At 48.6% G+C, this 14,403-nt stretch overlaps 1 protein-coding gene across 5 annotated transcripts in view; it reads right to left on the minus strand.

The window, feature by feature from the left end:
• Positions 1 to 14,403, minus strand: part of DTNB (dystrobrevin beta) — a 263,193-nt gene that overhangs the window by 52,314 nt on the left and 196,476 nt on the right. For all 5 annotated transcript variants that reach the window (XM_049784478.1, XM_049784477.1, XM_049784475.1 and 2 more), the window contains exon 10: positions 13,077 to 13,154. In XM_049784478.1, the coding sequence (XP_049640435.1) occupies positions 13,077 to 13,154 (78 nt within the window). The remainder of the gene's footprint in view (positions 1 to 13,076; positions 13,155 to 14,403) is intronic.

Raw genomic sequence — 14,403 nt, forward strand, 5'->3', positions numbered from 1 at the left:
AGGTACTGTCCTGCTTCTCTGGCTGCTGCTGCTTTTGGAGAAGGCATCGGGGAATCTAGCCTTTATCTTTTGGAGCTGAGCATGCTCTGCTTTTCTTCTCTGGGGGCTTTTATATAGTTTCACTTTGTAAGTGTTTTCCTTTTTTTTTTTTTTAGCCATACCTGGTGGTGGCACAGAACTTATTCCTGGCTCTGTGCTCAGGGATCACTCCTGGTGATGCTCGGGGAACCCTGCATGGTGCCGGGGTTTGAAGCATGGTCAACTGTGTGCATGGCAAGTGCCTTAATCCCTGCCCTGCTGAGATGGTGAGGGCATTTCTGCTGTCTTTCAAATTTTGACTACCATCTACTGTAGGATGTATTTATTCTACTTACAGGATATTTGAGCATCTTGCATCTGTGGGTTTAGTTTTTATCATATTTATTTTATTTATTTATTTATTTATTTATTTATTTATTTATTTATTTATTTATTTATTTATTTTTGGTTTTTGGGCCACACCTGGCGGTGCTCAGGGGTTACTCCTGGCTGTCTGCTCAGAAATAGCTCCTGGCAGGCATGGGGGACCATATGGGACACCGGGATTCGAACCAACCACCTTTGGTCCTGGATTGGCTGCTTGCAAGGCAAACGCCGCTGTGCTATCTCTCCAGGCCCTATTTTATTTATTTTTTGAGCCACACCTGGTATTACTCCTGGCTTTGCACTTGGGAATCACTCCTGGCAGGCTCAGGACACCATATGGAATGCTAGGGATAGAACCTGTGTTGGCAGCGTGCAAGGCAAATACCATACCTGCTGAGCTATTGCTCCAGCTCCATTTTTGTCAAAAATTTAAAAAACCATTTTGAAATCTAGAAAATAAATTTCCCTTTAGATTACCTAATTCTGTTTCAGAGGCTACTAAGATTGTTTGGGGGACCATTTTTTCTCTGCCCACTTTTTGGAGGCGCACCTGGTGGTGCTCAGAGTTTACTTCAAATTCTGCATGCAGGATTCACTCCTGGTGGGAACCACATGGGGGGCAGGAATCAAACCCAGGGTGGCTACAGAACCCTACCAGTGGTACTATTGCTTTGTCATTCTCTGCTTCATTTTCAGACCTTCCTACTTTTTCATGTCCTGTGAATTTTTCTGTTATAGTTTCTGGTCTTCTGTTAAACCCACTGAATTTTTCATTTCAGTGAAATTTTTCACTGATTTTTCACTGATTTTTCATTTCAGTATATTTACATACACAACAATCTAGAACTCTAGATTCCCCCTTTCCTCACCTGCTCACCCCCAGCTAAAAGACACCATATCACCACCCACCTGAGCAGGACCCAGGGGTAGAGGTGCTTGTCTCCTGAGCATGAAGCCATGAATCAGATTCCTGGCACTATCCCATATGCCAGGGACTTGCTGTCTGGGGTTCCCAGAGCCAAAATTGAGTGTGCGATTAAAAAAAAATTTTTTTTTTTGCTCAGGGTTTACTCCTAGCTCTGTACTCAGGAATCACTACTGGTATGCTTAGGGGATTATATGTATACCAGGGATTGAGCACAGGTTGGCCGTGTGCAAGGCAACTGCCCTAACCACTATGCTACTAAATACGGCTCCCCAAGTGTGTGGTTTCTGGTGCACACTGAGTGTGCCGACCCCCAGCTAAGTGTGTGCTACATCCAATGACTCTGGAAGGAAGGAAAGAGGAAGAAAAGTGGGACGAGCCAGCGATGTGGCTCAGCAGGAACACTTGCACCTCATAGGCTTGAGGATCGAGGTTCAACAAAACAAAACAAAAACCCCAAATAGATGGCCAGAGCAGTGGCGCAAGCAGTAGGGCATTTGCCTTTCACGAGCTGACCTAGGACAGACCACAGTTCGATCATTCCACGTCCCATTTGGTCCCCCAGCCAGGAGCTATTTCTGAGCACATAGCCAGGAGTAACCCCTGAGCATCACTAGGTGTGGCCCCCAAACCAAAACAAACACAACAAAACTCAAATAGATGCTGAGATGCCCTCCAAACTTTCCCCTTTCCTGTTGCCCTGATATCCAGTCTACACACTGCAACCCCAGAACTCCCTGCTCCATCTGTCCCCACACTAGCACTGTGCCACACCAGCAGGGGGCAACCTCTAGATGACTGATCAACTGGGGGTGGGGACAGAGACAATTCTCAAAGGGACTTGTGGGGCCAGAGAGATGAAAGAGAGGATAAGAGCATGTCTTGCACACAGCGCACCAGAGAGATGAAAGAGAGGATAAGAGCATGTCTTGCACTCAGCGCACAGCTGAGGTTTGATCCTCAGCATCCCATATTGCCCTCCGAGCACTACCAGGAATAATTGCAGAGTGCATAGCCTGGACTACACCAGATGTGGCCCCAAAACAAACCCCCAAAATCCGAATAACTCTAAAAACCACATCCAGCGCATGAAGATGGGTGCCCCACTGCCCCACACTGGTCTCAGAATCACTTTAAGGTGTGGTCAATTTCATAGGGGTTATGCAGTGACCAGGATCCAAATAGGGGTGGTCAGGTGCACCCCCATAAAGGGTCCTGGTTTGAGGCAACACTTGGGTTCTACCTAAGGCCTTGTCTACTTGCCTTGGGTAGAGCAAAGATTGCATGTGCTTGGGACACAGCAAAGCAGGACCTGTGGCAGCATGGCAGGGAGGTCCCTAGCATCACACATAATCACAGGAGTATACAGAGATACAGGTAGGTGGAAGGCAGGGCTGTGACAATGAAGGAACAGTTTTGCCCAATGGCCTGGGGACAGAGCAAAGGATTCAGGTTGGAGAGGTCAGCGAGGGCTGGAACAGGAAGGTCCTCATGAGCTGCCAGAAGGGTTCAGGGATCCACCGCTTGTTCCCCGTTCACTCCTGCAGTGTTGGGGCATGAACCCTGTTTAAATTCCAACCATCAGCTCTGCAAGTGGGAACAGGGCATTGTCACGGCTCTACAGGCACTCGGCCCAAGAAACTGCGGGCCTGGCATGGCTGGTCAGTGCCAACACAGATCTCTAGCCTGATGCCACCATACAGAAGGAGCGAGCAGCTTCTCCTACACAATCACACCTGCGGGCAGAGAAAGTCCTTCTGTCCTCAAAGAAGCGTCTGTACTAAGGGGTGTGGGGGGTGTAGGGGGGTGGGGGTGGGTGGAGATTGTTTTCAATGAGAGCTAGAAAATGGTTCATATCACAAGCAGAGACATTCCTCCTGAGCTGCTTTGTAGATTTTTTTAGGAGACACACCCATGGGGATCTGGGTCCAAGGCCACTCCTTTCACACCAGGGTGTAGGGTGCCCTGCAATGTTGGGGTGCTGTGTTCCACTACCCACATCACCCCTCAGCTCAGCTGTGCTTCCTGAATGATTGCTCAATTAGATGGAGCAGAGCAGAAGTGTCCAAAGTTTGATCTGATACGAAACGGGGTAAAATGACAGCTCAAGAGGGCAGATGAGGTGACCATGCCAGGGCCCTGAGGCATGGGGGATGCCTAAATAATATCACTAGGGCTTAGTGAACTCCTTCCCTTTGCTGATGTCACTGTGATGACCTGATTTTTGGGGGTTGGAAGCACCTGGTTGAGGCATCACACATACATGGCTGACAGTGCTCGCTGGGGAGTGTGACAACAATGCCACACAGATCACATGGGGGCGGCTCTGGGGACCTAACTCTTAGACTTATGTGGACCTTCAAGGCAGGTGGTTCTACCCTGATCTATATTCCAGGCTCACAGTCAGTTTTTGTTTTGTTTTCTTTTGTTTTGGGGCCACACGTGACTGCACAGAGATCACTCCTAGTGGACTAGGGGGATCATATGGGATACTAGGGATTGGCCATATGCAAGGCAAGTGCCCTACCTGCTGTGCTATCATTCTGGTCCCCTAGAGCCAGATTCTTTTTTTTGGGGGGAGGAGTTTTTGGTTCACACCTGGCGGTGCTCAGGGGTTACTCCTAGCTATCTGCTCAGAAATAGCTCCTGGTAGGCACGGGGGACCATATGGGACACTGGAATTCGAACCAACCACCTTTGGTCCTGGATCAGCTGCTTGCAAGGCAAACACTGCTGTGCTATCTCTCCGGGCCCTAGAGCCAGATTCTTAAGAGGAGATAGCCAAGAAGTATTCAAGTTAGCAATCTCCAAAAACACATGTATGAAACATGTGAAATAGGGCTGGAACATGTGATCCACAGGTAGAAACTTTGGGTTCAATTACTGGCATCACATGGTTCTCCGAGAACCATTAGGTATTGCTCTCTCTCTCTCTCTCTCTCTCTCTCTCTCTCTCTCTCTCTCTCACACACACACACACACACACACACACACACACACACACACACAATTTCATTATAAAAATGTGTATAAGGGCCAGAGAGATAGCATGGAGGTAAGGCATTTATTTGCCTTGCGAGCAGAAGGTTGGTGGTTCGAATCTCAGCATCCCATATAGCCCCCTGAACCTGCCAGAAATAATTTCTGAGCGTGGCACCAGGAGTGACTCCTGAGCACTGCTGGGTGTGACCTGAAAACGAAAAAAAAAAAAAAAGTATATAAAAGGGAACCAAGTATAGCACATAGCAAGTAGGTCATTTGCTTTACATGCAGCTGACCCAGGTGTGATCCCCAGCATCCCATATGGTTTCCTGAGTATTGTCAGAGGTGATTCTTGAGTGCAGAGCCAAGAGTAAGCCCTGAGCCTCGCCCACCTCACAAAAAAATGCAAAATGATGTGTGTGTGTGTGTGCATGTATTAGAGAGAGTATGAGAGGTGGAGCAAGTGAGCACAGTGTTGGCTGTGAGAACAGACTGGCCGTTTGCCAGGGCGAGTCAGAGGAAGTTGGGGGTGCCGGGTCAGCAGAACTCAAGCTATAGTTGTGTTCCTGAAGTCCCCAGAACCTCTAACTCAATTCTGAACCTTGCTATCTTCCAGCCCAGATCTATTTCCTGTGTATTCTTTTGATTGTTTTCCTTGTTTTTGGGCCACCCCTGGCGGTGCGCAGGGGGTTACTCCTGGTTCTGCGCTCAGAAATCACTCCTAGCAGGCTCGGGGGACCATATGGGATGCCAGGGATCAAACCAGGGTTGGCTGCGTTGCAAGGCAAACACACTACTGTTGTGCTATTGCTCTGGCCCCAGCCTCCCGTGTTTTCACCAACAGAACCTCACAAAACCAGGGGGGAAAGCTGCAAATGTCAGAGAATTGCACACCCCAGTTTTGGAGCCCTGGAAATGTACAGAACAGTTTCTCAAAAGGTGACCTAGCTGCATCCAAAGTCATCCCCATTCTCCCAGCATCTGCGATTTGGGGGGGTGGGGGGGTGTTCATGCGCGTATAGGACTTTAGCCTCAGACCAGCATGAGGCAGAAACAAATGCTCAGTTGCTTTGCTGCTGTCAGCTTCCATTTCTCAAAGGGATGCTTCTCTCGGGGGCTGGGAAGGAAGGACAGGGCGCTTTCTGCATCCCTGGGCTTGCCTGAGGGCGGCTCAGGGTTTACCTTAAATGCCTGGATGGAAATGGGATTTCAGCCGACCTAGGAGTGGGTGTGACTGGCCATCTGCCCGGGCCATCAGATGGGCTCTGGAGACCAGCCAACGCTGGGGACCTGAGTTCCAGAAGATTAGGTGTTAATTTTCAATTACTCTGCTTCTCTGGCTCTCAAAACAAGATTGGAGGGGGAAAAAAAATCTGTGTTGCCGTGGAGAGATCTTCATGAAGAATTCATGGCAGCGAGTCGAGTCGCAGCCTGCCTGGGCTGTCCCCCCCTTAATAAAGCCTGATAGGTGCCTTTCATTCCCACCCTGGGGAAGAGGCAGGCAAGGCCCTGAGTCCCCATACAGGTTGGGGTTCCCTACACCTCCTTCTTTCAGTCTCCCCAATATCTGTCTTTCAGTCCGAGGCATAGCAGGGAGTGGGGTTATCGGCCCATCATATTCTGCGGCTGACAAGAGACACTCTTCACCTTGGCACCTGAAAATCATTCTAACACTTCTGCAAGAAAACTTACCTCGTCAGGTGCCCAGAATTCATCTTTATATTCCAGCATGGCCAGCCAAGCCTTTTGCCAAAAACCTGCTCTTCCTTCTCATGTGTCAAAAGGCTCTCGCTGATAACATCTCCCCTTAAGTTTCCTACCAGTGTTAACTACCCTGATTCAGAGGTTCTAATATTTCTCTACTGCCTCCCAGGTTGGGTGTTATGGTCCCAACATAAACTGAGCTGAAACGAAAGCTCGATTTAGCATTTTCAAGAAGTAAAAAAAAAAAAAAAAAAAATGCAGCGGAGAGGCAAGCAGTTCCCAAAAACAGATTCTGCAAAATGGAGGAGGGGTCATGCATTAAATTTGCATGTTTGAGTGCTTTCAGAACTCCCCTCCCCTCCAAAAAAAAAAAAGCCCAAAGCTCTATACTTTTTCCTTTCTACCCTGATCTTTTCCATGGACTAGATCTGTCTTTTTTGTTTGTTTTTGGTTTTTTGGGCCACACCTGGTGACACTCAGGGGTTACTCCTGGCTCTGAGCTCAGAAATTGCTCCTGGCTTGGGGGACCATAGGGGACGATGGGGATCAAACCCAGGTCTGTCCTGGGTCATCCGCATGTAAGGCAAATGCCCTATCACTGTGCTACTGCTCCGTCTTTTTTTGCAGGGAGGAGTCTTGACCTCCTGCCCCATTCAGTGATGTTATTCTATGTGCCCCCCCCCCCCCAAACCCAAAGAGAACATCCCTGGGTGGACTCCAAGATCCTTGAGGGACCCACCAGAATTCTCACGGGAGTGTCAAGGGGAACCAGGAGAAGCAGCACCATTGCCTCGGTCTTGGCCTTGCGTGCATGTCTAGGGCTCCTCATCCCCTACCCACATGGAAAGAGCGGGTGTGTCCAGGAGGAAGGAAGTTGGGGCATGGTGGGGCGTAGTGTCAGGAAATGGGGTGCGGGAGGCAGAGAACCTTCAGAGCTCAAGTCCCCTTGTGCTGGTAGATCCTGAGCCCTGGCCACGTAGGACCCAGCTCTTCCCACTATTTGCTTTGAAAAACATATAAAGCTGCATTTCCCCTGAGCTTTTGTCACAGCCTGGAGTTGTGATGAAAACAGTCTGACACTGGGAGTGAGTGTCACTCGCAGTGTAGTTGACTGGGCCAAGTGGAGGTGGCAGGAGAGCAGGGCTCTCCATCCATCCATCCATCCATCCCAGTGCCCAGGGCTGACTCCTGGCTCTACACTAAGGTCTCACCCCTGGGTGGGGGTATTCAGGGGACTGTGCTGGGTGCCCATGGGGTTGCTCAAGGGATGGGGGGCCAGGGATCAAATCCAAGTTGGCCAAGTGCAAGACAAATGCTCTGCCCACTGTTCTATTGCACCAGGCCTTGATCTGAGTTTTTTTGATGTATGTTTCCCCTGTGAAAACACACAACATGAGAATTATTCTTTTTACAGGATTCCAGTGCTCAGACAAGCACTGTTGATTCTGAGCTGTCAGTACAGGCCTAGACATCATTTTCACACTATCTTCATCTTGGGGCTAAACGGGGGCTGTGCTTTGGAAAGCAAAATTTAATACCTGAAATGTAAAGACATGAAACCAACATGTCCTCCAAATGTAAAAAGTAAAACACTTTATACTAAAGGGGTTGGTTCTAGCTGTAATGACAAGAACTTCTCAGAGCAGTGTAAAAGATTATGTGTTTGCATGTATCTGAGACCTGAGTAACATTCACAGGGGGCTGAGAGAGGTTTTTAGTTTTGGGGCCACACTGGTCGCGCTCAGAGGCTACTCTTGACTCTGCACTCAGAAATCACCCTGGCAGGTTCATCCTGGGGCAGCCACATGCGAGGCAAACACCCGTCACTGTGCAATCTCTCTGCCTTGGGCCCCTCCATTTCTTTTTGTGTTTACTATCATGCAGATTTCTCTGAGGCAGTAACCAACGGCTTATGCTGTAATCTCTAGGAAACCTCTTCCTTCCAGAGAGGAGCTTTCTGTCTCCTGGGGATTCGCTCTCCAGCACAGGGAAGCTCTGGGTCTAGGCTCCTGGCTTTCATTAGACTCTAGAGAGACGGGCCTGACTCCATGCAGAGGAAGGAAGAAAAGCTGACAAGCCTGCAAGTAAGTAAACAGCCTGTGCACTGGAGACCTGTGCTGTTTGCTAACTGGGCCTACGCACAGCCTAATCCGTGCATTATGCGGTGAATGTCCGCGTTATATCTTAATCACATCCTGGCCAGAAATGGAAATCTGCCCAAATTCTACAGGCCATACTGCCAGCAGAGGGGCACTGTACTGGAAGCCCCTGCAGCCTCTAGTGGCTCAACTTCTGTGAGGAAGTTCAACCCTCCAGGCTGGTGAGCTGAGCCGAGAGCCAGACCTTGCTCGCTTTCATGCCAAGTCTCTGACTCTCTGTTTTCCCCTCTGTGATGGATGCATTTAGGAAGAGGGGCCTGCTGAGAGGCTGACCCTTAAAAAGACATCAAGAGGGACTGGAGCAATAGCACAGCAGTAGGGCGTTTGCCTTGCATATGGCCAACCCTGGACGGACCCTGGTTCGATTCCCGGCATCCCATATGGTCTCCTGAACCTGCCAGGTGTGGCCCAAACCAAACAAAAGAAAAAAAAAAAGACATCAAGAGAGAGTGAGAGAGAAGAGAGGAGAAGAGTGAGAGGAGAGGACAGAGGAAGAGGAAGGAGGGAGAGAGAGAGAGAGGGAGTGAGGGAGAGAGAGAGAGAGAGAGGGAGAGAGGGAAAGAGGGAGAGGGAGAGAGAGAGAGAGAGAGAAAGAGAGAGAGAGAGAGAGAGAGAGAGAGAGAGAGAGAGAGAGAGAGAGAGATTTTTCAACAAGCTGGAACTCAGGCCTGCACAGGAAAAGCCCAAGTTTGATGGTCCAGAGTGACACCCTCACCCCCAGCAACTGTGGTTGTTGAGCACTGCTGGCCACAGCCCAACACCCCTTCCCCAAGAAAATAAAAATAAAATGAATAAAAGGACTATATTATTGGTTTGTTTGTTTTGGGGTCACGCTGGTGGCACTCAGGGGTTACTTCTGACTTTGTGCTCGAAATTGCTCCTGGCAGACGCAGGGGACCATATGGAATGCTGGGGATCGAACCCCCGTCAGCCACGTGCAAAACAAAAGCCTTCCCCACGGTGCTGTTAAATAAAAGGCCCCCACAACAGATGCAGCTCAGGGGCAAAGCACCTTCTTCCTGTGCAGTGAAGTCTCAGATTCCATCCCAGCATCCCGAAAATCAAGTTAGTCAATAAGTCAATCAGACAAATGACATCTTAACCCAAGAGGTTGTGTAGTACCTAAACGATTTGTGGACACTGGCAGATGCAAGCCTATACTTGAGGGGATCATTTCTTCACTTCAGACTGACCCATGTTGATTATTCCCGGTTTTTTTTTTGTTTGGTTTGTTTTTTGGGTCACACCTGGCAGCGCTCAGGGGTTATTCCTGGCTCTACGCTCAGAAATTGCTCCTGGCAGGCTCGGGAGACTAGATGGGATGCCGGGATTCGAACCACTGCCCTCCTGCATGCAAGGCAAATGCCCTACACCTCCACGCTATCTCTCCAGCCCCCATTCTAAGTTTTGATCATTTTTTTACCTTTGTGTTGTGACCAACAATCTGAAGTAAATTCGTGCCTGCATGGAGGGTGGTAGGTGGGCGACTGGGGACACTGATGAAGGGAAGGGAAAGTCACATTAAAGGTGTGATAGAAAGTGAGATGGGGTTGGAGTCTGAACACTTAATGCCTGAAACGACTGTATTATGAACAACTTGGTAAGTCACAGGGTTATAATAAAAATTTTTTTTAAAAATTTAAAAAAAATCTAAAAAATAAATATCATCCAAAAACTGGTAGATGATATTTTGGAACTGGCCCATGGCAACCTCTGACCACTTCCCATGCAGCCTGGGCTTTAGACCTAAAGCTGGTCTTTCTCAGGGGGAACTGACAAGTATTGGCTCCTGAAGCCCCACTGTCAAGTCTTCTGAAACCACCACACACTTTCTAGAAAGATGCACTCCCATCCTCTCGAAGCTCCCACGACGCTCAAAGTGGAAGGAGTGTCCAATCCTGAGGAACCCGCTGCCTGGTGTCATGGGCCAGCGCAGGATGAGAAAACACTGGTTGGTGCCATGACCATGCTAACTCCCTGGACCCAGTCATAATGTCATGGAGAAAGGGATCCTCAGGAGCTAACATTCAGGGTAGGGGTCTGAGCTTGCACACAGCAAGTCAGTGAGAATGAAGGTCACACATGCAATAAGTTACTTAGTCATGAGAAGTGTGACCACTTGGGTTTCTTTCAGAAGCTTTCTGTTCCTCCCAGGAAGGTCATTATTCCTCCATCACTGCCTTCCCCCATTCATTTCCTTCCTGATTCAAACAGAATCCTAAATTCACACAAAGTTCTCAAGATAGAAATCACTGCTATTACCTCTTGGGTGTAGAAAGTCTTGGTGCTCTGATTTTTATAAACTACAAAAATGAATCTTCGTTTGGGGCTGGAATCATAGAGCAGTGGTCAGCGGGTTGCCTTGCATACAGCTGACTTGGGTTTAATCCCTGGCACCCCAGACAGTTCCACAAGCCTGCCAGGAGCGATTCCTGAGCACAAAGCCAGGAGTAAGCTCTGAGCAGTGCTGGGTGTGGTCCCTGAACAAACCAACCAAATCTGTTCTGTATTGGACTACAGCATTCTGTGCAGTTCGAATGAAGTCTGTGTTACAGAAGGCCACACCTCTTGACTCTGCCCAAAGCAACAGAGGATTTATCCCCTTGCTACAACCTTCTAGGGGGCCAAGGCACCTCCCTGTGGGCTCTGGTTATCAATCCTCAGACCTCTGCTCACTCCTGGGAGCCCATTAAAGCCAATTTCCCACCCTGCTTTGGTGGAGGAGAATGACCTGGGATATTCTTCTTTTGTACGATTTCGCAGGACTGTGGGTATGACAGAGTCTGATGGTGTCCCATGGAACACACATTTTAATTTTGTTTGGGGGCTGCCCCTGGTGTTGTGTAGAGGCAGCTCTGGGTTCTGGGCTTAAGAATCACTTCTGGGCCCTGAGAGATAGCACAGCGGCGTTTGCCTTGCAAGCAGCCGATCCAGGACCAAAGGTGGTTGGTTCGAATCCCGGTGTCCCATATGGTCCCCCGTGCCTGCCAGGGGCTATTTCTGAGCAGACAGCCAGGAATAACCCCTGAGCATCGCTGGGTGTGGCCCAAAATCCAAAAAAAAAAAAAAAAGAATCACTTCTAGAGGTGCAAGAAGTGTGTGTGGGGGGCTCAGGGGAGACCATATCTGGTACCAGGAATCAAACAGGGGTCAGCCATGTGCTAGGCAAGTGCTTTAAGCCCTGTGGTCTCTCTGCTGTAGAGAGAAAAGGTGCATTTTAAATTGGTGATGGGAAACGTTGCTTGAAAAGTTTTGGCCAATGGGAATGAAGAGCTGACCTAAAGTATTTGGTATTAATTAAATCAAACCATAGAGAGAGGATAGCAAGACTTTCCTAAGCTAAGCCAGGAGTCCCCCAGCATAAATGCATGCAGCCGCCTCAGGGGGATGTGGGAGCTGGCTGGTTGTCTTTGCTGGTTTTATTTTATTTAATTTATTTTTTTTTTAACTTTTTGAGTGATGACTGCTCAAAAGAATTCTTTAATGGTTGTGCCCTTGAGGCAAGTTCTGCATTGCTCTGGTCATGAATCTGCTTAAATCAAACAGAAAGGACACCATTTATATAGCTATTTTAAGTCCTGCCTGGGAGAATTGTGCAGAAGAGCACATTACATAAAGAGGATTAAAGAGCTCCCACTCCTGGTTCCCTGAAGGACCCTAAAAGAAGCTCCTTGGAGGACTAAGAGCGGGACCCGGGTTTCTCGACTTACACATGTTTGCAAGTCATATGGAGTGACTAATAAGAACACTTATCAGGGGCCGGGCGGTGGCGCTGGAGGTAAGGTGCCTGCCTTTCCTGCGCTAGCCTAGGACGGACCGCGGTTCGATCCCCCGGCGTCCCATATGGTCCCCCAAGAAGCCAGGAGCAACTTCTGAGCGCATAGCCAGGAGTAACCCCTGAGCGTCACAGGGTGTGGCCCAAAAACCAAAAAAAAAAAAAAAAAAAAAAAAAAAAAAAAAAAAAAAAAAAAGAACACTTATCAGAGGTACATAAAATTCACGTACATAGACTTATCAGAAACCAGAAATAATATTTTTTTGGGGGGAGGCACATCTGGCAGTGCTCACGGGTTAATTCTGGCTCTGCACTCAGGGATCACTCTGGACAGAGAGTTGAGGACCATATGGAATACCCAAGATTGAAATCAGGTCAGACAAGGTAAGCACCCTTCTTGCTGTATGTACTATTGCTCCGGTCCCACAAATGAACTTTAGTACTCAAAATAATGCAAATGCAATCCAGTCAAAACTCAAGATCTGGGTTGAAATAATAGCACAGCGGTAGGGCATTTTCCTTGCATACGGCTGACCCAGACAGACCTGGATTCAATCCCGGCATCCCATATGGTCCCCAAGCCAGGAACAATTTCTAAGCGCATATCCAGTAGTAACCTCTAAGGTCACCAGGTATGACTCCCAAAACAGAAACAAACCCTCCTGATCTCCCACATTACTGAATGTTGAATAAAGATGACCAGCTGGTCTCAAATGGAGGCCTTCCACCCCGAACACCCCTCAAAACCAGACTGCTTCAGTGGCTCCACTTGTGACTGAGTAGGAAATAAAATAGAGGAAAGGAAAGAGTGGAAAGAGTTTTGCAAGATGGCTCTGATGTAGGGGTCTCAAACTCAATTTACCTGGGGGCCGCAGGAGGCAAAGTCGGGGTGATTCTTGAGTGCAAAGCCAGTAGTAAGCCTTGACCATTGGGGGGTGTGACCCAAACAACTAAAATAAAACAAAACAAGATTCCTCTAGGGCAGGGCCACAAAATGTTGTATGGAGGGCTGCAAAAGGCCCGCGGGCTGTGAGTTTGAGACCCCTGCGAGTCTGACAGAAAGCAGGTGTGTGCTCTGTGCCTGCGGACCACTTGACCACATATGTGAAGCAGCAATCACACTTACCTCTTGGTGGGGGTGGGTGCCCCGGAAGACAGGTGGCTCCCCACGGTCTCATTCATGTTGGGAAGTGGGCGAGGAGGACTGAAAGAAAAGACACTGACATTAGATGGATCATTACCACCGAGGGGGTGAGAGGGATCGCATGAAAGCATCCTGTGCACCCCAGACCCCATTGAGGCTTCTGGTAAGAATAGCATTACCTCTGGGGAGTAGAGAAGGAGGTCTTGCTGGGGACTTGCTGCCTCCAGGAAATCTAGGGTCTGGGGATTTTGTTTAGTGTTGGGGAACAAGGCATCGAAGCGAGGACTTCTCCCAATGAGCACACCTCCCTTCTTGAGGGGTCTCTTACCCCCAGCTGTGAGTCAGACTAACCAGAAGGAGCCTTGTTGACAAGATCCTCAGATGCAGCAGAGCCATGCACCCTGGGAGCAACAGAGTAGACATGGCTGCCACGTGTGGCTTTTGTTCTGTTGCCTCAGTACACAAGAATCTAAATCCTACCACTTAACTGAGCTGCACTTAGGGGCTGGCAACTCTGGCACATGTTGGGGATTCATGTTACAAAGGCCGGGGCACAAAGGCACATGTTTGTTTCATTGAGATGTGGTCAGTAACGTGCTGCCCACCTGTCCTCTTATCTGGCTCACTGTCCTCCAGTGAGACAACAATGCTCATGGAACGTGGTCTCCACTGACCTGTGCCAGACCTAACTTTGGAGGTCAGCAGTTTGCTGGTTTTGTAGACTCTTGTTTTGTTTTGCTTTTAGGCCATATCTGCTAAGGTTCAGGAATTACTTCTGGTGAGACTTGTGGATTTTATGAGGTTCCAGGGATCAAACCCAGATATACAAGGCAACCATCTTCCTTTTTGTACCGTGCTTTGTATTTTCCTTTTTTGGGGGGACTATACCTAGAATGATCAAGGCTCATTACTGGTTCTACTCTAAGTTATTACTCCTGGTGGTGCTTGGGGGAATCATATAGAATTCAGGGAATCAATCTTGGGTCGGCCATTGTACAAGCAAGTGCACTACATGCTATTGCTCTGGTCCAAAGAAAGAAAAGCCTTTTGGAGGTTTGTTTTGTTTGTTTTTGGGCCATACTTGGCCATGCTCAGGGCATACTCCTGGCTCAGGAGCAAAGCATGGGGGACCATATAAGGTGCCAGGAATCAAACTCACATTGGTTGGGTACAAGGCAAGAGCCCTATCTGATGTGCTATCTTCCTGGGTCTGAAAAGCTAATTTTTTTTCCATTTATTGGGCCACACCTGGAAATGCTGAGGGATTATTCCTTGCTCTGCACTCAAGAATCACATCTAACAGTGTTAA

This window comes from Suncus etruscus, chromosome 12 (assembly GCF_024139225.1).
Source record: "Suncus etruscus isolate mSunEtr1 chromosome 12, mSunEtr1.pri.cur, whole genome shotgun sequence".
Lineage (NCBI taxonomy): Eukaryota > Metazoa > Chordata > Mammalia > Eulipotyphla > Soricidae > Suncus > Suncus etruscus.